This window comes from Xenopus laevis, chromosome 6L (genome assembly GCF_017654675.1).
Source record: "Xenopus laevis strain J_2021 chromosome 6L, Xenopus_laevis_v10.1, whole genome shotgun sequence".
Lineage (NCBI taxonomy): Eukaryota > Metazoa > Chordata > Amphibia > Anura > Pipidae > Xenopus > Xenopus laevis.
In genome coordinates, this window is record NC_054381.1 from 141,301,137 (window position 1) to 141,326,725 (window position 25,589).

Sequence of the window (25,589 nt, forward strand, 5' to 3'; positions counted from 1 at the left end):
GGCTGTTAGTGCTGTGTGTGAGTGTGTGCTCCGGAGCCTGGCCTCGGCACACATTTCTTCTTATTAAAAAAATTAAAAAATAAAAAAAAATCACAAAATCCCTTGGAAAAACCCAGAAAAATCCCCCTTTTTTTCTTCCAACGTTTTTATTTTCGTTGATTTTAAAGAAAAAAAAACACCCTTCTTTTTCCCTCCCGCGCCCTCGAAGTGATTTTTAAAGCTTGAAAAGAAAAAAAAAAAGCAACGGAAGAAACACCGACAAAAAAAAGCAAAACAAAAACCAACCTAAAAAAAAACCAACAACCCAAATCCGGTAAAGAGAAGAGTGAAGTCCCGCGGAGGAGACCGAGGCAACGCGTGAGGCCCGGTGAGACATGGGCGGGGGAGGGAGAGCAGCTGCTGTGGGACTGTCCCTTAACTACAAGTCCCATGATCCTACACTAGGCCACACACAATGTTCAGCGCTACAAGATGAGGAGAGACACGTGTTGAGTACATGGGAGTCGTATGGTACCAGGCAGGGGGACATTGAGCCGCCATGTTGCTCTCATTTCAGCTCACGTTTGTTTCCCTGAGTATAGGGAGGCACATTTACTGCCCCAGCCTTACAGGCCACCCCGAGGGTTTGTATTAATGAGTGTAATTGTGTGTCAGGCGCTCGCCAACTACTTCCTCATTGTGCCCAATAATCTGAAGTCATGGCTTAAAATTATGTCCTGGATATTTGGCTTTGTAACATGTTGGGACCCCTTTTAACATATGAATGGGATGTCCAGTCTAAAGGAATGAAACACTGTACCCCAACAGCTAAAGGAATGCTGGGTGTTGCACTGAAGGGGTGCTTCTGTGTGTTGCACTGAAGGGGTGCTTCTGGTCATTGCGCTGAAGGGGTGCTTCTTTTCGCTGCGCTGAAGGGGTGCTTCTGGTTGCTGCACTGAAGGGGTGCTTCTGTGTGTTGCGCTGAAGGGGTGCTTCTGTGTGTTGCGCTGAAGGGGTGCTTCTTTGTGTTGCGCTGAAGGGGTGCTTCTGGTCGTTGTGCTGAAGGGGTGCTTCTGGTTGCTGCGCTGAAGGGGTGCTTCTGTGTGTTGCGCTGAAGGGGTGCTTCTGGTCATTGTGCTGAAGGGGTGCTTCTGGTCGTTGTGCTGAAGGGGTGCTTCTGGTGGCTGCGCTGAAGGGGTGCTTCTGGTCGTTGTGCTGAAGGGGTGCTTCTGGTCGTTGTGCTGAAGGGGTGCTTCTTTTCGCTGCACTGAAGGGGTGCTTCTGGTTGCTGCGCTGAAGGGGTGCTTCTGGTCATTGCGCTGAAGGGGTGCTTCTTTTCGCTGCACTGAAGGGGTGCTTCTGGTTGCTGCGCTGAAGGGGTGCTTCTGGTTGCTGCGCTGAAGGGGTGCTTCTGGTTGCTGCACTGAAGGGGTGCTTCTGGGTGTTGCGCTGAAGGGGTGCTTCTGTGTGTTGCGCTGAAGGGGTGCTTCTGTGTGTTGCGCTGAAGGGGTGCTTCTTTGTGTTGCGCTGAAGGGGTGCTTCTGTGTGTTGCGCTGAAGGGGTGCTTCTGTGTGTTGCGCTGAAGGGGTGCTTCTTTGTGTTGCGCTGAAGGGGTGCTTCTGGTCGTTGCGCTGAAGGGGTGCTTCTGTGTGTTGCGCTGAAGGGGTGCTTCTGGTCGTTGTGCTGAAGGGGTGCTTCTGGTTGCTGCGCTGAAGGGGTGCTTCTGTGTGTTGCGCTGAAGGGGTGCTTCTGGTCATTGTGCTGAAGGGGTGCTTCTGGTGGCTGCACTGAAGGGTTGCTTCTGATGGCTGCGCTGAAGGGGTGCTTCTGGGAGTTGAAGTGAAAGGGTTCTTCTGGGAGTTGTTGTCAAACAGCTGGAAGTTTATATCTGTGTCCCAGACTGTAATGTTGAGCAGGCCTGTGTGTGGGAAGTGACCACCTGTAAGCAGGCCCGGACTGGCAATCTGTGGGTTCTGGCAAATGCCAGAGGGGCTGCTATAAGGTGCCATAGAAAGTCAGTATTTAGTGGGCTGGTGGGGCCTTTTTGGGCCTCTTTGTGGGCTGATTGGGCCTCTGTGTACCTGAAATGCCAGGGCCTATTTTAATTCTCAGTCCGGACCTGCCTGTAAGCCACATGGCAGGCTGGACTTGCTTATCTGACTCCAGCACATTTATTTGCATGTGATGTTGCGGAGTGTGAGGAGTGTGAGCAATGTGCCGGCCTGTGGGGAGCAGAGTAGCAGCCAGCATTATGCACGTGTATCAAATGTCTCTGTCTGAGTTAGGAAGTCTGTGACATTGAACTGAGCTGGGTTTTCTTCTCCTATTTTATGATTTGCGTATGGAAAATATGAAGTCATCAGTTTAGCCTCACGTGTCTGCCAGCTGTTCCTTATTTCCAGGGGTTCATATAAATGGTTTATTCTGTTTGCCCATCCTGGACAGTGTCTATTGCTCGGCTGTCTAATGTGTTGTCCCCCTTGCTGAGCACAGGCCTTTGAGTGCATTTCATTTTAATCTTGCCCTAAAATGTGTTGTAGTATTAATATCCCTCCAACAGACTTTACTAACTCTAAACGGCCCCCTTATAATCTGATCAACTATTGTTCCCCTCCACACACAGTACAAGCTTCCTGGAATAGTTGTTATAATAGAGATGTACTGACTTGTCATTGTGTGTGACATGTACAAAGGGCACATTTCACTCGTGACTGCTTTTACTGTCGTTTGTTTTTATCTGCAATATCATCTTCATATTCTGTATTGGTCCTTTATTATACAGGCTAATATAATACAGTGGAACCTCAATTTTACATCCCCTCATTTTAAGTTATCCCTCATTTTACATTTTTTACATCTATATATTATGCATAATTAATTTCCCTGATTTTACATTTTCCTAGATTTTACACCATTTTTTTCTGGTCCCCTGAAAAACTTAAAATGGGGGTTCTACTGTACTTATTTAGGCTTTCCTAGAAATCCTCACAAATAGTCTCTCTAGAGCAGTGATCCCCAACCAGTGGCTCTAAGCAACATGTTTCTCACCAACCTCTTGGATGCTGCTCCCAGTAGCCTAGAAGTAGGTGCTTATTTTTAAATTCCAGGCTTGGAGATGGATATTGGTTGTACAGGTATGGGACCTGTTATCCAGAAAGCTCCAAATGACGGAATGGCTGTCTCCTATTGATTCTATATTAAAAATGACCTTTTTCTCTGTAGTAAAAAAACAGTAGCTTGTACTTGATCCCAACTAAGATAACCAGCCTTATTGGGTTTATTTAATGTTTACATAATTTGCTTGTAGACTTAAAGTATGAAGATCCAAATTACAGAAAGATCCATTATCCAGAAAACCTCAGGTCCCAAACGTTCTGGATAACAGGTCCAATTGGGTTTATTTAATGTTTACATGATTTTCTAGTAGACTTAAGGTATGAAGATACAATTTACGGAAAGATCCGTTATCCTGAAAACCTCAGGTCCCAAACATTCTGGATAACAGGTCCCATACCTGTATAAAAACAAGAGTACTGCCAAACAGAGCCTTCTGTGGGCTGCCAGTCCACATAGGGGCTACCAGATAGCCAGTCACCACACTTATATATGCCCCCCAATCTCTTAACATGTAAATGTTACTCACAGGTAAAAAGTTGCGGACCCCTCCGCTCTAGATGGTACAGCCCTGTGGGACAGCGCACAGTTGGTGAGGTGCAACCTACATAGCAGATACATAGCGGATACATAGCGGATACATAGCGGATAACACTTCATGCCCGGGCACAGGTTCATTTTATGCTTGTACTTTGCCATATGAGTAACATCTGTTGGTAAAACTGCTCTGCAGGACTATTAACTGCTGGGGACCCAGCACAGAAAGTGAAATTTTACAGACTCAACAGTTTTGCCCGTTTTCTTTAGAAACACTACTATGATTAATTTAGATACGCTGTCGTGTAGTCATGGCAGCACCTATTCATGATGAATATTGCAAAAAGCCCACAGCAGAGACCAGTATGTGAGTAGAATGATTGGTTTAGTTCATGCACAGGAAGGTAAAGCAGGTCATATGCCATTCACTCCTTCTACAGGACTAAAGAATTAAACCTTCATATAAAATTCAGCTTGCTACTTGATCAACTTGTACAAACATTACATTTAAAGTGAATGTAAAATTGATGAGGATGCTATTCTAAGCACTTTTGCAATGTACCTTCATTGTTTATTTATTTCTATTCCAAAATATTAAAAGGATACATGTACAGTTAACTTGAATTAATTTTGTCACAACAGCGCCACCTGCTGGTCATTTTCTGCCCAGTCTGACCACCAAGTAGTCATGGAAGAAAGAAAGAGGCTGTTTAGGAAATAAATTAGAAACCTTCCTCAAATCTTTCCTAACCAGAATAACATCAGAGCAGCCTCTTTCTTTCTCCTGACAACTTTCTTGACTACTTGGTGGTCAGACTGGGCAGAAACTGGTGGCGCTATTGTAACAAAATTCATTCATAGTTGCAGTACATGTAACCTTTAATATCTTGGAAGTAAAATAAAGAAATGACTGTACATTGCACAAAAATCTTTTTAAAAATGTATTAGTATGCTACGAAAAAGACACCAACACATATTAAAGTTGCAAAGTCTTTATGAAGAAATAACTTACCGAAACTCCGCTTGCGCTCCTCTTCAGAAAAGGCGATCGAGCGATCCATCGTGGGGCGCTCCATTTCTCCTCCCTGCCTTCCTTATAGGAGATAGCCAGGGAGGAGAAATCGAGCGGCGCACGATGAATCGTCGCCCTGTCGCTGTTTCTGAAGAGGAGCGCAAGAGGAGTTTCAGTAAATGGACGTTTTCGGCATGATTCAATGCACTGAGACAAAACGCCAACGTCAAATCGCATTTGACGGAAATGAGGTAAGTGAATGCATTGTCGGATGGTGTCGCAGCGTTCATCCGACACGACTATATACAATATTTCCATTACTTTTTCCGTCGCATGAGATTTGACGCTGGTGTTTTGTCGGAATGGGACGAAAACGTCCGTCTAGTCCTACCCTTAAAGGGGAAGGAAACCTAGTCGGCGCAAACCACCCACCCCCCCTCCCGTTTGTTGCTCACCCTCCCTCCTCCCCCCTGGCCTACCAGTCCCGCTGGGCAAATGCCCCTAACTTGTTACTTACCCTTCTGCGCAGGTCCAGTCCAGGGAGTTCACCGACGACATCTTCTTCCATGCGATCTTCTTCCTGCTGTGAACGGCGTTTTGGCGCATGCGCAGTAGGATCATTTCGCCAGTACGGATCTACTGCGCATGCGCCAAAAGTCACGCGCATGCACAGTAGATCCGTACCGGCGAAATGATCCTACTGCACATGCGCCGTTCACAGCAGGAAGAAGATCGCGTGGAAGAAGATGTCGTTGGTGAACTCCCTGGACTGGACCTGCGCAGAAGGGTAAGTAACAAGTTAGGGGCATTTGCCCAGTTGGACGGGTAGGCCAGGGGGGAGGAGGGAGGGTGGGCAACAAACGGGAGGGGGGGTGGGGGTTTTGCGCCGACTAGGTTTCCTTCCCCTTTAAAAAAGACTTAAAGTTTAATATGTGTTGGCGTATTTTTTTTTTTTTTTTTCATAGCATATTAACAAATTTTTTTTTAATTTTTTTTTGCTGTTACTGGTCCTTTAAAATGGCATCCTCAGCAATCTCACATTCACTTATTTTTAAAGTTTACTTATCCTTTAAAGACAAAAAATGGCTTTGAAGTTACTGGTCCAATAAAGTATGCAGCTGCAGAACACTAAACCTAACCTAAAATCCATTCAAGACCTTTTGAAAAGGAGCCACTATTTGGACTGCAGGGGCAATATAAGATTGGATTGGAAAGTGGCCTCACTTTGAGCATGCTGTTTCTAGCAGTCTGACTGTTGGTTAGATATTTAGTGCTGCACCATAGTGGAGTGCTCCACCTGACCGGTGATCACTGGTTAAAGCTGCTGGGTGCTTTACCCGAAGACCCTTCCCTTGCACAGGGTCATAGATATTTGTAGTGAAAAATCGAGAAGCACACCAATAGATTGCTTAGCGAAATCTGTGTTTTATTACGTTCGTGTGTATCCGCAGAAGGGCGAAGTTTCGGGCCCTTTATCAAGCCTGATATAGGGCCCAGAGGGTCCCAAAACTTTGCCCTTTTGCGGATACACACGAATGTAACAAAACACAGATTTCGCTAAGCAATCTACTGTTAGTTTTGCATATAAACACAAACATACCGGTAATAAAACTGATTTCGCTAAGCAAGCTATAAGGATAAGTGATTTTTATGTTCCACTTGGGGGGCTGTCACCTCTTCAAACATTATTGCACATGTTTTTTGAGCAAAATATGTATAATACAAAGTTATAGCCATGACTTCAGTGCCATTGTTCAGTTGAGGCTTCTCTGTGTGTAATGTTTGCTTATGGAATCCTGGCTGTAAGCACTGATGCTCCTTTATTTACATTTAATTTCACTTGCAGCTTGGTTAACCTTTAAGAGTGTGCCTTTCAGCTTACACCTTTGTTTTCTTTTCAGTCAATTTTGAAACTGCATAAAAATGAATCCAAGCGCTCCCAGTTACCCCATGGCTTCCCTGTACGTTGGGGACCTTCATCCAGATGTAACGGAGGCCATGCTTTACGAAAAGTTTAGCCCAGCTGGTCCCATTTTGTCAATCCGAGTTTGCAGAGATATGATTACACGACGCTCACTGGGATATGCATATGTCAACTTCCAGCAACCGGCCGATGGTGAGATTTGTCTTGATGTTTAGCCAGAGATTTTTATCCAGTTAACATTGCCACCTACAGTAATACTTCCTATCTCTCTCACCAGCTTCTGCTTTCTTTTAGTATGGCTATAGGTAGGGATGCACTGATTGCAGGATTCGGTTCAGGATTCGGCCTTTTTCAGCAGGATTCGGATTCGGCCGAATCCTTCTGCCCGGCCGAACCAAATCTGAATTTTTATATGCAAATTAGGGGCGGGAAGGAAATCACATGACTTCTTGTCACAAAACAAGGAAGTAAAGAATGTTTTCACTTTCCCATCCCTAATTTGCATATGCAAATTAGGATTCAGTTCGGTATTCGGCAAATCTTTCTCGAAGGATTCCGGGGTTCGGCCGAATCCAAAATAGTGGATTTGGTGTATGCCTAGTTATAGGGCAGGCTTATGGGAGGTCATGTTTTCAGTTAAAAGGGTGGTTCACCTTTGAGTTAACTTTTAGTATGTTATACAATGGCTAATTCTAAGCAACCTTTCAATTAGTCATCATTATTTATTTATTATAGTTTTATAATTTGCCGCCTTCTGACTATCTCCAGCTTTCAAACAGGGGTCACTGACCCCATTTAAAAAACAAATGCTCTATAAGGTTACAAATGTATTGTTATTGCTACTTTTTATTAGGGATGCACTGAATCTACTATTTTAGATTAATATGTTGTTTAGCCTGATGTCCGTTTTACATCTGTTACGGTGTCTGATAGCGCTTTCATTGATGCCAAGGATATAAGCTTTGATCAGCCTCTTGTGTGTTACAATCTGTTTTCATTTTCCTTAGCTGAGCGTGCTTTGGATACAATGAACTTTGATGTGATAAAGGGCAAGCCTGTGAGAATTATGTGGTCTCAGCGTGACCCTTCTCTGAGAAAGAGTGGAGTTGGTAACATTTTCATCAAAAACCTGGACAAGTCCATTGATAACAAAGCCCTGTACGATACATTTTCTGCGTTTGGCAACATCCTTTCCTGTAAGGTAGGTACATAACTTCTTTCCAATTAAAGGGCAACTCCAACTTCCAAACCAAAATTTGATAGAAGCCCACGTAACACAGAAACCCCGAATGTACCCATCACAGTTACCTGTATGAATAAATGCCATTTCTATGCTGTAATCCAGCTGGTTAACATCTTTCTGCATAATTTGAAATCCTGGTAGGAAAGGAGCGACTAAACACTGATGTTACAAATTGAAACAACTTCTCCACAGCTTACAGACAACACGCAGGAGCTACATAACCCACAATGCATTGCACTGTGATATTCCTTTCCTTATTTAAATCACGTGTGCAGGGAATTGTGGGGTTTGGAGGATGCAGGCTAAGGACAGATGGCTGCTGATACAAAGTAACAGTAGTCAGGTAGCGCAGCAAAGTAGTCAGACAGATCAGCAGGAGAGCAGGGGGCTAGGCTTCGTTCCAAACCTTTAAAAATCATGAAAAGTCCATATTTTTTAATTGATGTATGCTGCAAAGTTGCTTGACATTGTGTTTACTTTTCAAAAAGCGTAAGTCATGTTTGTGTGGAGTTCCCCTTTAAGCGTTTTTTTCGGACTGTAACTGACACTTGTGTTCTATGTACAGGTGGTTTGTGATGAAAATGGATCTAAGGGCTATGGCTTTGTTCACTTTGAGACACAAGAGGCTGCTGAGAGAGCTATTGATAAAATGAATGGCATGCTTCTCAATGACCGCAAAGTGTATGTATCCATATAGTTTATAAACTGATTTCTTTTCTCACTTCACTGTGATCAGTTATTAGCATTGTGTCCTGTTTTCCTGTGCCAGGCAGATATGTTCTCCATTTTTTTGTGCCTTGTGGGGGGACCTGGCTATGGAACATGTAGCATAAAGCCGTCATCATTTCAATGTTTAAGAAACATCCTTGTGTTTGCGTACTAATTTTAAAAGAGAACTAAACCCTAACTAAAGATGTAGGCTAGAAATGTTGTACATTGTTTTGTGCTTCTGTACCAGCCCAAGGCAACCACAACCCTTTAGCAGTAAAGATCTGTGTCTCCAAAGATGCCCCAGTAGCTCCCCATCTTCTTTTCTGCTGATTCACTGCACATGCTCTGTGCTGCTGTCACTTACTGAGCTTAGGGACCCACTCACAATATACAGAATAGAAATGTCACAATATAAGGCTGATTAGTAATTCATACAGATAATTACTTCATGGCAGCACAGAAACCAGTGCAACTGGCATCAGAATTTACTAATCAGCCCTGTAGCATCAGTTTATATTACAGACAAACCTCATTTTCTGCGTGATAATTTGCTAAGCTTAGCTTCTTATCAGCTGCTCAGAGCCCACTGAGCATGTGAGTGTCACAGACACTTTCCAAGATGGTGACCCCCTGTGACAAGTTTGAAGTCCTTGATCATTGCTGCTATTGAGAAGCTGAAACTTTAGGCTGGTGCAATAAGTTCAGTATATAAATTATGGCATTTTTAGCCACATTCATTTTTAGGGTTTAGTTCTCCTTTAAACTAAGAAATTGCCAGATATCCTGCAGCATCTACATTCTGGGCATTTTGTTGGGTCTAAGAACATAAATAACTGCAGCTGATTAATGGCAAAAAGTCCTATACTTAAGTCTTTTTTTCCTTTCCTCTTTAAAGATTTGTTGGGCGTTTTAAGTCCCGCAAAGAGCGTGAAGCTGAGCTTGGCGCCAGAGCCAAGGAATTTACAAATGTATACATTAAAAATTTTGGAGAGGACATGGACGATGAGAGGCTGAAAGAATGGTTTGGCCAATATGGTAATATAATTTTTACTTTTAGGGTGCGGTAAAGGTGGCTGTATTCAAAAAGCATTCCCTTTAGGAGACAGGCCATGAAAGGAAAATGACTGAAGACCCATATATAACCCCCTTGCTCAGCATGAGTTCATATGGGGGTGGGGGAGGTAGTATTGGGTAAAAGTGGTCCTTTAGTGATCTCTAATTTATAAACTAAGGTGTCTGTGTCTAGGTTAAAAATGCCCCTTTAAGTTCCCTAGTAATAATGTATAATTCTAGTTTATGAGCAGGGGTTGGATTTGTAAAGGTGCAGTTTAGACCCTTTGTTCCACCCTTTAGTTTAATGTGGTGTTTTTTTTTAATTAGGGGCAGCTCTTAGTGTTAAAGTTATGACAGATGACCATGGAAAGTCAAGAGGTTTTGGCTTTGTCAGCTTTGAGAGACATGAAGATGCACAAAAAGTAAGTATTTACAATTTAAGACTTTACTCAAACTTGAAGAGTAGTTAAAGGAAAACTATAAAATGTAGGTCTCTCTAAAAAGATATTGCATAAAACAGCTGATATGTAAAACGCTGCTTCATGTAAACAAACCATTTTTATTATAATATACTTATTTAGTAGTATGTGCCATTGGGTAATCATAAATAGAAAATTGGCATTTTAAAAATTAAGGGCTGCCCCCTGGGATTGTATGATTCACGGTGCACACAAACAAACCAAACAAACTATACTTGTTAGGTCACATGAGCCAATTAACAGACATAGCTGTGTCTTTTGCTTCCTGTTCCAGTTAGAGCTGCAGTATTTCTGGTCAGGTGATCTCTGAGGTAGCACACAGACCATCACAAAATTGGTGGTTCAAGGGCAAGATTTACTTAAAAATTATACCAGTTTGATGAGATTCTTTAATATGCTACTTCATTTGATATAAAAGATCTGTTGCTCAAGTATTCATTTTGGGGGTAAAGTTTTCCTTTAACACAATTACATTATTATTTAAAACCGTATACTGGAATGATAATTTTCATCTCCTCTCACTTCAAAGGCTGTGGATGATATGAATGGCAAGGATTTGAATGGGAAGGCCATATTTGTTGGCCGGGCACAGAAAAAGGTGGAAAGGCAGACTGAGCTTAAGCGCAAGTTTGAACAAATGAAGCAGGACCGAATCACCAGATACCAGGTTAGACATAACCATTCAGCAACTGTTCTTTTTAAACTGTAACTTTCCGTATTTGCTAACTTTCATTTACCGTTGTACATTAGATATCTGATCAACACTTTAAAAAAAAAAAAAAAAATACATTGCCATAAACCCAGACTCCATTGTTGCTGAATGTCACGGACTCGTCTGTTTTTGTTTGTTTAGGGTGTTAACCTCTATGTTAAAAACCTTGATGATGGTATTGATGATGAGCGACTGCGGAAAGAATTCACACCTTTTGGTTCAATCACCAGTGCTAAGGTAAGAGGCTCAGAATATCTGAATTGAATGGTGGCTTGACTATTGCTAACTTGCTCCCTCCATTTCTTCACAAATGCCTAGAACTAAAGCTGTGCTCGCTCAAGCCATTGAATTTACTACTTGAATGTTACATTTTTTCTAATCTATAATTGACTAATATATTTTGTGTATTTCTTACCCTGTTTTCTACATTACTCTACCTTGCATTTACATTATCTGCTCATGGCTATCTTGCACCCTGATAAGACTATTGTAGTGGTGTTCTCTGTAGAGCCTAAAACTGTCTGTGGCTATACCCATAGAAAAGAGAGACTACTGTGAATAGGGCATGAAGTATATAGTGTGTACAGCACAGTTCAGTGTTGAATAGGTTGTGCTGTATGGGTAAAGAGCCTTGAAAGCAATATTTTTGCTGTTACGTTTCAATACAAGTTTGGGCACAAACTAAAAGCTGATGGGCACAAACTAAAAGCTGATGTGATAATGTGGTTGGGAGATTTAAATGCAGAGTCAGAATGCTTACTTTTTAAATGAGAAGGAAAGGCTAAAATAAAGTAAGCTTTATCAGTTCTATAGAAATACACCAGTAAACACTCAAAATGATGCTGCTTTGAGTCCTCTGTCAAAAGAAACACATTTCTTTCCTTCTATTGTGTACACATGGGCTTCTGTATCAGACTTCCTGTTTTCAGCATAAACCTCCAGGGCTAGGGCTTGAGCATGCTCAGTTTGCTCCTCTCTCCCCTCCCCCTTCCTTTAACCCCCCCCCACCTGAAATCTGAGCCCAGAGATATGCTTTGGTAGCTTTCCTTCTCCTTTAAATGCTGAAAGCTGTAAACAGGTATTCATCTCAGGGTCTGGTTAATTGTACAAAGATTCAGTCTCTGTACCATTACAATTTTAGTGCCATGGCACTTTTCAATATATGATAGAAAAGTCCTCCAGCACAAACTTGCTTCAAGGGGTGCATGCAAATGAATATGTTCAGCTTTACATACCTTACATTTCAAACTTAAAAAGGTAGCAGCTTGAAAAAGGACCTGGCAGGTCTGAAACATTGCTGAGGGTTGCCTTATGTGAAAACCATGACACTTTTCAGCCAGCCCCTTCTATGCCAAATCTACAGATAATGCAAACAAGCGAATATACTTGCTGTGTACCACTTCCCTGACTAATTGACTTTGTTTTACTTTGCAGGTAATGATGGAAGGTGGTCGCAGTAAAGGCTTTGGTTTTGTTTGCTTTTCTTCCCCCGAAGAAGCCACTAAAGCAGTCACAGAAATGAACGGAAGAATTGTTGCCACAAAGCCCCTGTATGTTGCATTGGCACAAAGAAAAGAAGAGCGGCAAGCTCACCTGACCAACCAGTACATGCAGAGGATGGCAAGTGTCCGTGTACCAAATCCTGTTATCAACCCATACCAGCCTCCACCATCCAGCTATTTCATGGCAGCTATCCCACCGGTACTTTTTTATTATATTTATTATTTCCATTATATTTACTTGGTTTATTACATTATTAAAGTGTGTTTTATATTATAGGCTCAAAACCGTGCTGCGTACTACCCACCTGGGCAAATTGCCCAACTTAGGCCCAGCCCCCGTTGGACTGCACAAGGTGCCAGACCTCATCGTAAGTATTTTCAGTATTTTCTTCTATAGAACATAATTTGTATATTTTCTAAATGAGCTGGTTGCTAGTAATGGCAGCCGTGTAAGCTTTGATGCTTTGTTACAAATCCATGTTAAGTGGCAGATGTCACCACACCTTTGAAAAGGAGGCTGTCCGGTAAAAGTGCTTGTGTTAAATGCTCTTAAAGGAACAGTAACACCAAAAAATGAAGTGTCTTAAAGTAATGAAAATATCATGCACTGGTAAAACTGATGAAACACAACTATAGTTCATATAAACAAGCTGCTGTGTAGCAATGGGGAAAATTAAAAAAAGACTGTATGGCATAGGTTAAATAGTGGATAACAGATAACACCATTATGTTCTACAGAGCTTATCTGCTGTGTAACCGGAGCCTTTTCTCCTTTGAATGGCTGCCCCCATTGCTACACAGCAGCTTATTTATATAAACAACAGTAGTGTTTCTGAAGCAAACACACCAGTTTACCAGTGCAGGGCAACACTGCGTTATATTTTATTACTTTAAAACACTTATTTTTTGATGTAACTGTTCCTTTAAGCTTTGTCTCATGCAATTAAGACATTTTTAAAAGCAAGTTACTCTCAGACCATCCCTCTCACAACAATCTGTCTTTATGCATACGGGAGTCTAGATCAAATATATAATTGTTTTTAGAGAGATTTCTGAGCTGTGGATTAAGGATAAACTGAGTAGGAAATACAGAATTAGATTTTTATTATCTTGTAACTGTTTGGGCAGATGTTAAAATAGGGAACTTGTTGTCTGAAGTGTGTGACCAATTCCTTTCATGTTTTCACCCTAATAACACACTCTCTTATGAATGATAAACAGCATTCCAGAACATGGCCGGAGCAATCCGTCCTAGTGCTCCCAGACCACCAACATTCAGTACAATGAGACCGACTTCTCAGGTCCCACGTGTGATGTCAGCTCAACGTGTTGGTAAGGGGTTTTGCATTATTGGGAGCATTTCTTTCCTCCGCAACCTTTGTTGGACTGTTTCTTGCTCTTGTAAAGCTTTCTATGTGCTTTGTTTTGGGGGATCCATGTTGTTCACCACCTTGGTATTACATTCAGTAGTACAGGCATGGGATCTGTTATCCAGAAAGCCATTATCCACAAAGTTCCGATTTACAGATTCCATTATAATCAAATAAACCTAATCTTTAAAAATGATTTTCTTTTTCTCTGTAATAATAAAACAGTAGCTTGTACTTGATCCCAACTAAGATATAATTAATCCTTATTGGAAGCAAAATCAGCTTAATGGGTTTATTTAATGTTTACATGATTTTCTAGTAAATTCCAAATTAAGCAAAGAGTGGTTATCTGGAAAACCCCACGACCCAAGCATTCTGAATAACAGGTCCCAAACCTGTGTTTGATCCCAACTAAGATATAATTAATCCTTATTGGAAGCAAAACCAGCCTATTGGGTTTATTATTTTGTTTACGTGATTTTCTAGTAGACTTAAGGTATGAAGATCCAAATTATGGAAAGATCTGTTATCCGGAAAACACCAGGTCTCGAGCTGGTAACAGGTCCCATACCTGTACATTTGCAGGGTTTACACACCCGTGGTTATATTCACTTACTAAACAAGGCTTCCTTGGTGGTCCACTCACGATTCCTTGGGTTGCTTGCGTTTAGCATGGCTCCAACACACCTCAACTAATGCTGTCTGTAGCCAAAAAAAACAGTCTACAGAATTTCCAAGGTTGGGCTGCTGTCATATTGTAAAATTCAAATTAGAATTTAATAGCATGTGTGGGTATAGGATCGATTATCCATAATGCTCAATACCAAGGATTGTAATGCATATTATAAGCCATTTGGATTTTATAATCCGTATCAGATTTATCATTGCAAGGCAGTTGCAACATTCTCAAGAGTGGCAGTTTACATGGAGTTTCTTTACAGCACTGATGCACCATTCTTATTTATCCATATTACCTTAAAGGGGTTGTTCACCTTTGAAGCAATTTTTTTCAGTCCAGTTTTCAGTAGGGATGGGTGAATTTCTTCGCCTTGTTTCGCTGTGGAATTGACACCCATAGACTTGTATGGCGTCGTAGTACGACAAAAAGTTGCGCAACCATTTTTTTGAAGCCCATAGACTTTAATAGGCGTCACTGACATTTCGCCGGCGGCTAATTTTTGGCAAAACTAAACGGGTCAAATTCGCCCATCCCTAGTTTTCAGAAATAAAGGTTTTTTTCAATTGCTTTCCATTATTTATTTTTTAGTTTTTTTAAATCTAAGTTTAATGTTCCAGTCTCTGGTGTTTCAGTCTGGCAGCTCAGTAATTCAGGTGCAGACTCTATTAAATTTACAATTTTGCAACATTTAGTTAATACATTTCTCAGCAGCATCTCTGGAGTATTAGCAACTATTGTATCAAGTCTAACAGCTGCCTGTAATGAAACCCAGGGATTCTGCTCAGCAGGGACAAAGATAAGAAATGTATCAACTAATGTAACAATTTTGAACAGTTTGCAGGGTCAGCGACCCCCTTCAAGAGCTGCTTTAGGTGAAAATGAAACTTTACACTTCAATATTAGAAAAAGTCACACATAGAAAATAGACAGTAATTGGAAAAAGTCTTTATTTCTGGTGATCTATCTGAAAACAGAAGTAAAAAAAAGTGTTGGAAGGTGACAACCCCTTTAAGATCGTATACCATCCAGATGGGTTGTAACGTGCTTTCTTTCTTTAGCCAATACATCAACCCAGACTATGGGTCCTCGGCCAACAACTGCTGCTGCAGCTGCAACTTCTGCCGTCAGGACTGTTCCTCAGTATAAATATGCAGCTGGTGTACGGAATACTCAGCAACATCTTAATACACAGCCCCAAGTGGCTATGCAGCAGGTATGTGTTGTAGTAATGTTCCCCAGAATGCCAACTTGTAAAGGGACACTTTCATGGGAAAATGTTTTTCTTCAAAACACATCAGTTAATAGTGCTGCTCCAGCAGAATTCTGCTCTGAAATCCATTTCTCAAAAGAGCAAACTGATTTTTTTTATTTTGTGTTGAAATTTGACATGGGGCTAGACATATTGTAAATTTTCTAGCTGCCCCCTAGTCATGTGACATCTGCTCTGATAAACTTCAGTCACTCTTTACTGCTGTACTGCAAGTTGGAGTGATACCCCCCCCTCCCAGCAGCCTAACAGAACAATGGGAAGGTAACCAGATAGCAGCTCCATAACAAAAGATAACAGCTCCCTGGTAGATCTAAGAACAACACTCAATAGTAAAATCCAGGTCCCACTGAGACACATTCAGTTACATTGAGTAGGAGAAACAACAGCCTGCCAGAAAGCAGTTCCATCCTGAAGTGCTGGCTCTTTCTGAAAGCACATGACCAGGCAAAATGACCAGAGATGCACCTACACACCAATATTACAACTAAAAAAATACACTTGCTGGTTCAGGAATGAGATTCTATTGTAGAGTGAAATATTTGCAGTGTAATTAAGAAATAAAAACGACATAATAAAAATCATGACCGAATCCCTGGTTTGTCCGTTATCTCATGATGGTAAAAAGACCATTTTGTAGACATTGGAATATATGTTCATCATGGTGGTTGAAGTTAAGTAATCTCAATCAATGCAGTGCAATGAGGAAATGTTCCATCGTTTGCAAGGGCTGTTATACTAATAATCCTTTTTATTTCAGCCTGCTGTCCATGTACAAGGCCAGGAGCCTCTGACGGCGTCCATGCTGGCAGCTGCCCCACCTCAGGAGCAGAAACAAATGCTGGGTGTGTACATTCTATTTCTAATGGTCGCCTGTTAGTCTACCTTTGCCTGTGTTACTAATGTATTTTACCCTTGTTTTAGGTGAGAGGCTCTTCCCACTTATCCAAGCAATGCACCCAACTCTGGCTGGCAAGATTACTGGAATGTTACTGGAGATTGACAACTCCGAGCTTCTCCATATGCTCGAGTCACCCGAGTCTCTGCGCTCCAAGGTACAATGATCCCTATGGTTGAACTGAACAGATATACTACAGCAGCGCAGCTTTATTCTCAATGACATTTCATGTTGTTTCAGGTTGATGAAGCTGTTGCTGTGCTGCAAGCCCATCAGGCTAAAGAAGCCGCTCAGAAGGTCGTTAGTGCAACTGGAGTGCCAACTGCTTAAGATGCATGTGAGTTTTATTTATTTATTGAGGTTCCCTTCAAACTCAACCTTTTGTATCTTTTGGATTGTGCTAATTTATGAAGCCTTGTTGTACAGGTTACATTTCATACATTTCTCTTGCTTGGCTTAGAAACATTGCATAGATAGCAAAATATTTATAAAGGCATAAGTTTAACAACCATAACACTGACCAGTCCTGGGAGGACCAACCTTAAAATAGGCCATAGTTACATAGTTACATAGTTACTTAGTTAAATCCGGTTGAAAAAGGCAAAGTCCATCAAGTTCAACCCCTCCAAATAAAAACTCGGCATCCATACACACACCCCTCCCTACTTTCACATAAATTCTATCTACCCATATCTATACTAACTATAGAGTTTAGTATCACAATAGCCTTTGATATTATGTCTGTCCAAGAAATCATCCAAGTCCCTCTTATAGTCATTAACTGAATCAGCATCACAACATCACCCGGCAGTGCGTTCCACAACCTCACTGTTGCTACGTTGCTTCAAATTTTCTTCTAGTCCAGGCATGTCCAAAATTAGGCCCGGGGGCCAATTCAAATTTATACTGGCCCTCAGCCTCCATCATGAAATGAATAATAATGCAACCCACCAGCACAGTGCGATTGGGAATCGCGTAGCAGTAAATGATCTGCCACTTGGTCTGTACTGCTGCCTGTGAGCTGAAGGTGTTGGTAATAGACACTTACTGGCACGTAGTGACGCACTGCTCTCCCATACTTCTAGGCAGATAATTTCACTAATGTGCCCAAATATTACTGCTACGGCTAAGCGATTCCTTATTTAAATGAGTTAAATGATGTTAATAGTTCAAAAAAATGTCAGGCTGAATGGTCAGCCCCACACATTTTCATCTCACCAAATCTGGCCCTCGCTGGGAAAAGTTTGGACACCCCTGAGCTAGTCTGAGGGGGAGGCCTCTGGTACGGTGATCCACTTTATGGGTAAAAAGGTCCCCTGCTATTTGTCTATAATGTCCTCTAATGTACTTGTAAAGTGTAATCATGTCCCCTCGCAAGCGCCTTTTTTCCAGAGAAAACAACCCCAACCTTGACAGTCTACCCTCATAATTTAAGTCTTCCCTCCCTCTAACCAATTTAGTTGCACTTAGTCTCTGCACTCTCTCCAGCTCATTTATATTCCTCTTAAGGACTGGAGTCCAAAACTGCACTGCATACTCCAGATGAGGCCTCACCAGGGACCTATAAAGAGGCATAATTAAGTTTTCATCCCTTGAGTTAATGCCCTTTTTTATGCAAGACAGAACTTTATTTGCTTTAGTAGCCACAGAATGACACTGCCCAGAATTAGACAACTTGTTATCTACAAAGACCCCTAGATCCTTCTCATTTAAGGAAACTCCCAACACACTGCCATTTAGTGTATAACTTGCATTTATATTATTTTTGCCAAAGTGCATAACCTGCATTTATCAACATTGAACCTCATTTTCCAGTTTGCTGCCCAGTTTTCCAGTTTAGACAAATCACTCTGCAAAGTGGCAGCATCCTGCATGGAACCTATAGTTCTGCACAATTTAGTATCATCTGCAAAAATAGAAACAGTACTTTCAATGCCCACCTCCAGGTCATTAATAAACAAGCCATAGCTTAGCGTTGTATCCACAAATCTTCATTAACCCTTTAAAGGAAAATAAATACAACTGGTCTATAGGGCTTTGCCAGACTAAGCGGTTGTGTCTAATTTGCCTCGGTTACATTTGTAGCCATTATCACCTGATTAACCTGCACAGGGCTGGTAAGTCACGGACTCTTAGTAACAGACAAAACTATAGTCAGTGTATTTGTTAAAGGGACCTGTCATATTGTTTATCTCAAGGTAAATGTAGCAGCCATACAGATGCCTTTATTTGTCTCCCTCGGGAACTGTTTTTATATAAATTGCTTTTCTCTAAAGCAAATAAACTCCTCAGAGAGACTTTCAGAACGTTGACGTTTAACGGGTCATTCACCTTTAAGTTATAGAATTGCCAAATCGAAGCAATTTTTCCATTGGCCTTTATTTTTCTTTATAGATTTTGAATTATTTCTGACTCTTTCAATCATGTAAATGGGTGTAATTGACTCCATCTAAACAAAACAAATGCTCTGTAAGGCTACACATTTATTTATTGCTACTTTTATTTACACCTCTTTCTATTCAGGCCTCTCCTATTTATATTCCAGTCTCTTGTAGAAATCAGTGCATGGTTGCTAGGGGAATTTGGACTCTAGCAACCAGGTTGCTGATATTGCAAACAGGAGAGCTGCTGAATAAAAAAGCTAAATAACTCAAAAGCCACAAATAATTAAAAAGGAAAACCAATTGCAAATTGTCTCAGCACATCACTCTCTACATCATACTAACAGTTAAAGGTGAACATCCCCTTAAGACTATAACCTGTTTTGCTGTAATTACACCGATAGTTAAAATATCAGTTTGCTGCATTTAAAGTTGTGCTCAATTAATACAATTGTGTGGCTTTTTTTTAGGCATATGGGAACTTCAGGGAACTTCACTTCACCAGAGAAATCAAAAACATTGAAAAATGGAAATGTTGCAAAAACAGTGCAAAACATAAAATCAAATAAAAAAGGAAAGGAAACGTTAATGGCTGCGTACAGAGCAAATGCCAGGGCCGGCACAACATTGCTGGTCCTAGATATTTAAATAAAAAAAAATTTACAAAAAAAATAGCAAAATATAAAACTGAAACTAATTTTTTTTTTCGTTTTTAAACCCGGGGAAAGGCATTTTGAACACAGTACGAGAAGTTAAGCATTCCTTTCTTTGATTTTGTAATTCTTTACTGTGGAAAAGCTCAGAATTTCACTTGTGGGAAATGAGCACAGAAACATAATTTGGATTATAAAAGTCTTGCTTTAATAAAAATTACTTAAAACATTGCATTGGCCTGTGGGTTTTTTTTGTCTTTTGAAGATGACTGGGTGCTGGGTACAAAGTTCCAATAATAGAAGATAAGATTTTGTGTAAAACTCGTTCAGGGTCTGGCCACATGGGGAGATTAGTCGACAGGCAACAAATCTCCTCTGTTTTGCGGCGACTAATCTCCCCGATCTGCCTTCTGCCGGCTAAAATGTAAATCGCCTGGGGGCAGGCACACGGAGCACTTCGTTTTCCAAAGTTTCCTCGTGAGGCAATTACAGGCGACTTCGGAAAACAAAGCGATCCATGTGACTGCCTCCAGACGATTTTCATTTTTGCCAGCAGAAGGCAGATTAGTCGCCGCGAAGAAGAAGGGATTTTTCGCCTGGCAACTAATCTCCCCGAATCTGCCCGTGTGGCCAGACCCTTAGACTGAATTGATGGGATCTAATAAGGGCAAATACGCTTTGATGAACATTATAGTCTCCTCCAAACACAGCAGAGGCTCATTCAGACTATGCCCTTGGGGAGTAACCCATAGCAACCAATCCAGTTGTTGCATTTATTCTACCAGCTGCTGCCTGAAAAAGTCAATCACTGATGGCTGCCTCCAGGCGATTTACATTTTTGACGGCGGAAGGCAGATTAGTCGTGCGAAGAAGACGAGATTTGTCGCCTTTGAGTTACCGGCCAGGGGCAAATTTGCCCAGTGTTGATAAATGAGCCCTCGTATGTTTACATGTACAGTTGGGATGGAACTTGGGCATCAGTTCACACATTTATTTAGTTCTTTGTTGGCAGCAGATAAAAATGGCAACTTTCTAACTCAAACTGGCTCCCACGGTTATCATTGTAATCCTTTTAATAGACAATTAAAGCCTAACAATGTGGCTAAAATGTAGCATTTTATATACAGGTATATGGGATCCATTATCCAGAATGCTCCGAATTACGGAAAGGCCGTCTGCCATAGACTCCATTTTAATAACATAATGTGAAATTGGTTTCCTTTTTCTCTATAATAATAATAATAATAATAAAACAGTAGCTTGTACTTGATCCCAACTAAGATATAATTAATCCTTATTGGAAGCAAAACCAGCCTATTGGGTTTATTTAATGTTTACATGATTTTCTAGTAGACTTAAGGTATGAAGATCCATTATCCAGAAAAACTCAGGTCCCAAACTTTCTGCATAACGGGTCGAGTACCTGTACTTAATTTTTTGTACCAACATATTTCAGCAGCCCTGTTTTGATGTAGGCCTTCAAAGTTGATTCCAAGAGCTCGCTATCTTACCTTTAAGTTGACTGTCTTTTGTGGAACTGCACGGGCTCTGGGCTGATCAGAAGCTACATTGTAGGGGTTGTCAGGAATCAAATTAAAGGATAACCTAAATTAACTTTTACAGTGATATAGATTGGCTAATTCTAAACCACTTTTCAATTGGTCTTAATTTTTTTCCTTTCTGATTTTCCAGCTTTCAACTGGGGGGGGGGGGGTCACTGACCCCATCTAAACACATTTTCTGCAAGGTTACAAATTATAGTTATTGCTACTTTTTATTACTCCTCTATTCATATTCCAGTCTCTAATTCAAATCAGTGCATGGTTGCTAGGGGAATTTGCTGAAATTGCAAACTGGAGAGGGGCTGAATAAAAAGCTAAGTAACTCAAAAACCATAAATAATAAAAAATGAAAACCAATTGCAAATTGTCTCAGAATATCTGTACATTATACTAGAATTACCTGAAAGGTTAACGTATCCTTTGTGGGTCACAGAAGCTGGTGCTACAGGGCTGATCATTACATGTTGTAGAACAATGCGCTGGTTTCTGCTGTTTAATTGCAGGGTTTTAATAGTTTTGGCAGAATTGCTCCAGAAGGAGAGATGAACAATTCTATAATTACAAGAAGCAAAGAATGATTCTCCCCTTGTGACTAAATTGATATAAAGTTATGGGATCAGTTATCCAGAAAGCTCTGAAAAAGAAACAAGGCCATCTCCTATAGACTCCATTTAAATCAAATTCTTTATTTATAAAGTTTTTTTTCTCTCTAGATCAGTGATCCCCAACCAGTAGCTCAGGAGGAACATGTTGCTCTCCAACCCCTTGGATGTTGCTCCCAGTGGTCTCAAAGCTGCTGCTTATTTTTGAATTCCAGGAGGAAGTTTTAGTTGTATAAAAACCAGGTGCACTGCCAGAGCCTCAATGTAGCTTGACAATCCACATAGGGGCTACTAAATGGCCAATCACAGCCCTTATTTGGCACCCCAAGAACATTTTTACTTCTGAATGTTGCTCACGGGTTGAAAAGGTTGGGGATCCCTTCTCTAGCAGTATCAGTCCCAACTAAGATATAATTAATCCTTATTTTAGACAAAACAATCCTATTGGGTTTAATGTTTCGATGACTTTTTTTAGTGATTAAATGGAAGTCCAATGTTTTTGGGATCAAATGTGTTAGTACTTCTACTCTGAATATGAACGAGAATACATTTTTTTTGTAGTATTTACACATTGTGAGCTCTCCCTGGGTTGAACTGTACCTTCATCAATTCCATAATACCATTTAAATAACCCACAGCTGCCTCAAAAACTGCCAAAAGTCAGCTGACGCTTTGTGGTAGAGTCGGCCATGGTATTGAATGGTCCACACACCGCTAATCCCACAACAAAATGACTTTCCTGAGCATGTTAGATTAAGGCTCAGAAAAAAATCTTATTTCAGAGAATAGCCTAATGGCAGCAGCCAAGTCAACTTCCTTCAGCCAAACTAAAGGTGCCCATACACTGAGAGATCCGCTCGTTTGGCAATGTCGCCAAATGAGCGGATCTCTCCCCGATATGCCCATCTTGAGGTGGGCAATATTGGGCTGATCCGATCTAGGGCTCAACGATCGGATCCTAACGCATAGCAATGGGCGGTCAGATTGCCCGACCGCGTCAACGAATAGATGCGGCCGCGATCCAACAGGATTTTTCGTCCCATCCGATCGAGATCTGGCCAACTTTTGGCCAGATCTCGATTGGTGAAACCCGTCGGGGGGGCCCCATACACAGGCCAATAAGCTGGCGACACGGTCTGTCTGCAGCTTTTATCGGCCCGTGTATGGCCTCCTTAATTCTCCACGTTTTCCATCTCACGGCAGAGAGTGACAGTGCCCAGATTCTTTCTTGAAGAATCCCAATAGTGCAGCAAGTAAAGTGTAGGCTGGAGTGGTGGATCCCATTCCCAACCTTTTAGACAGTGGGACCTTCTCCTTCATGTAATAATATTGACACGTCCCAGCAGAGGAATGACATGGCTGCCCAGAGGATATAGACATTTAGTTGCAGCAAGTTGCAAGACAGTCCGTCCAGTTGAATGTAAAGTAAAGTAGGTTATTTTTCATAAGCTCACACGATGCTGGAACCAACCTCGGTAGATGTGATGACAACTAGGCACAAAATCTACCCAGGCCCTAGGATATCAAGGCAGAAGCAACACATGACATTGCTATGCTTTCCCTCTGTTTTTTCCCTTACTTCCCTTTTCCCGTTCAGCCGCAATGGATCGCAGGAGTAGACGCGACAAATTCTTTTCAATGCAGCTGTACTCACACAGACGCATGTAAGCACCGAACGCAGGAAAAATGCAACATGTTGCGCCCCATTTCAGCACTTACATGCGTCTGTGTGAGTACAGCTGCATTGAAAAGAATTCGTTGCGTCTACTCCTGCACTCCCCTGCGGATGAACGCATAAAACCGGAACGCAGGGAAGCGCAGCTTTAAATGCCCGTGAGTAAGGGCCCTAAAGGAGATACAACCCCTTTACCAAAATAACCCCAACCCCTGCCCCACGTAGACCCCCCAGCCTAGCTGCCCCCCGGGAAATGCCCCTAACTTTTTACTTACCCCTCTGAGCAGAGTCACAGCATCAAAGTTCACCGCAGCCATCTTCCGGGTCTTCGTGTCTTCTTCCAGCGATTTGGCAATTTACGTCCATTTCAGCACATGTGCAGTTGTCGCAAGCCGGGAAATTGCTCCAACTGTGTATGCGCCGTTTTGTCGGTCTCCGTCTCAGCTGACCGAAGACCCAGAAGATGGCTGTGGTGAACTCCGATGCCTGAATCTGCACCGAGGGGTAAGTACAAAGTTAGGGGCATTTCCCTGAGGGGGGGGGGGCAGCTAGGCTGGGGGTATGGAGTGAGGGGGTCTACGTGGGGTAGGTGTAGGGTTTTTTTTGGTAAAGGGGTTGTTCACCTTTGAGTTAACTTTTAGTATGGTGTAGAGAGTGATATTCTGAGACAATTTGTAATTGGTTTTCATTTTTTATTATTTGTGGTTTTTCAGTTATTTAGCTTTTTATTCAGCAGCTCTCCAGGTTGCAGTTTACCCTAGCAACTATGCATTGCTTTGAATAAGAGACTGGAATATGAGTAGGAGAGGCCTAAATAGAAAGATGGGTGTCAGTGGTGCTGCACATGCTCAGTGGGCTCTGAGCAGCTGTTGAGAAGCTAAGCTTTGGGCTCGTCACTAATTATCCAGCAGAAAATGAGGTTGGTCTGTAATATAAGCTGATGCTACAGGGCTGATTATTAAATTCTGATGCTAATTGCACTGGTTTCTGTGCTGCCATGTAGTAATTATCTGTATTAATTACTAATCAGCCTTATATTGTGATATTTCTATTCTATGTGTACTGTATATTGTGAGTGGGTCCCTAAGCTCAGTAAGTGACAGCAGCACAGAGCATGTGCAGTGAATCAGCAGAAAAGAAGATGGGGAGCTACTGGGGCATCTTTGGAGACACAGATATTTACTGCTAAAGGGCTGTGATTGTCTTGGGCTGGTACAGAAGCACAAAACATAATGTACATCATTTTCTAGTCTACTTCTTTAAGATTTAGTTCTCCTTTAAAATGAACATTCAGCAGTTTTCTAGGTAACCCTTTTTGGGTTTTTTTATATTTAACCGAGATTAAATCTGGCATGAACCCTTGGGACCCAAGAGCTGCTATAGAATTGACCCCATTCTGCATATGGAGAATGCACCAGCCCAGGGTACAAGTCTTGTGAACACCTCACGGCCATATTGTTCCAGGATAACTGGGGAACAACAGCAGCACTCACAGTAAAAGTACCCGGGGCGGCACATTTTTGAAGAAGAGGAACATCAGTCTGGGATATGAATCAAGTGACAGAACGACTGTGGCATCTCTCAGTGATTGTGCCTTTTAATCTTCATCTGTATTAAAGGGGATCAATTTGAGGGACCCAACCCCTAAATTAAATGAATCCCTGTGATAATGTTTATATCTGTAGTTAACCCAATCCCTGCCATTGCCCACAAGCACACTGGAGTTTATTCTTTCTTTTTTATCTGAATGAAATGGAGAAATGTAAAAGGTATTGGGGAGGATTCTAGTTATAGTTCCTCTATAGAAATCACACAGAGCAGCAATCCTCCCCTCACCGTATAAGTGTCTGCAGGTTATGAATCATTTTGGGTTTTTGTGTCTCTTTGAACAAAATGTTCCCGAGCCTTAGATTTCTTTTACCCCGAGAGATCTGACCCAGATATATGAAGATGAATTAATGATGTCTGGCCCAATGTTTCCTTATTGCCCGCGAGCGTTTATTGTTTAATACCGCGCAGTATCCAGCAGGTGGCGATCAAGATGCAGGTTGGTGTGTTTAATAATAGTGGAAGGGATACTGTCATTATAAAACCTTGTATACGCCATATATATATATATATATATATATATATATATATATGTATATATATATATATATATATGTATATATATATATATATATATATATATATATATATATATATATATATATACACACACATCAGACACACCTAA

The 25,589-nt window shown here is 41.4% G+C and overlaps 1 protein-coding gene across 2 annotated transcripts; it reads left to right on the plus strand.

The window, feature by feature from the left end:
* The first annotated feature begins 15 nt into the window (after positions 1–15).
* On the plus strand, positions 16–19,746 carry pabpc1.L (poly(A) binding protein, cytoplasmic 1 L homeolog). Of its 2 annotated transcripts, none has more exon segments than NM_001091600.1 (16): positions 16–367; positions 6,544–6,758; positions 7,574–7,767; positions 8,375–8,490; positions 9,416–9,555; positions 9,901–9,995; positions 10,582–10,719; positions 10,906–11,001; positions 12,199–12,465; positions 12,544–12,634; positions 13,488–13,598; positions 15,374–15,528; positions 16,343–16,427; positions 16,507–16,637; positions 16,721–16,817; positions 19,332–19,745. In NM_001091600.1, coding segments are annotated over 14 exon segments (1,902 nt in total). In that variant the 5' UTR covers positions 16–367; positions 6,544–6,565; the 3' UTR covers positions 16,811–16,817; positions 19,332–19,745.
* Positions 19,747–25,589: the final 5,843 nt, after the last annotated feature.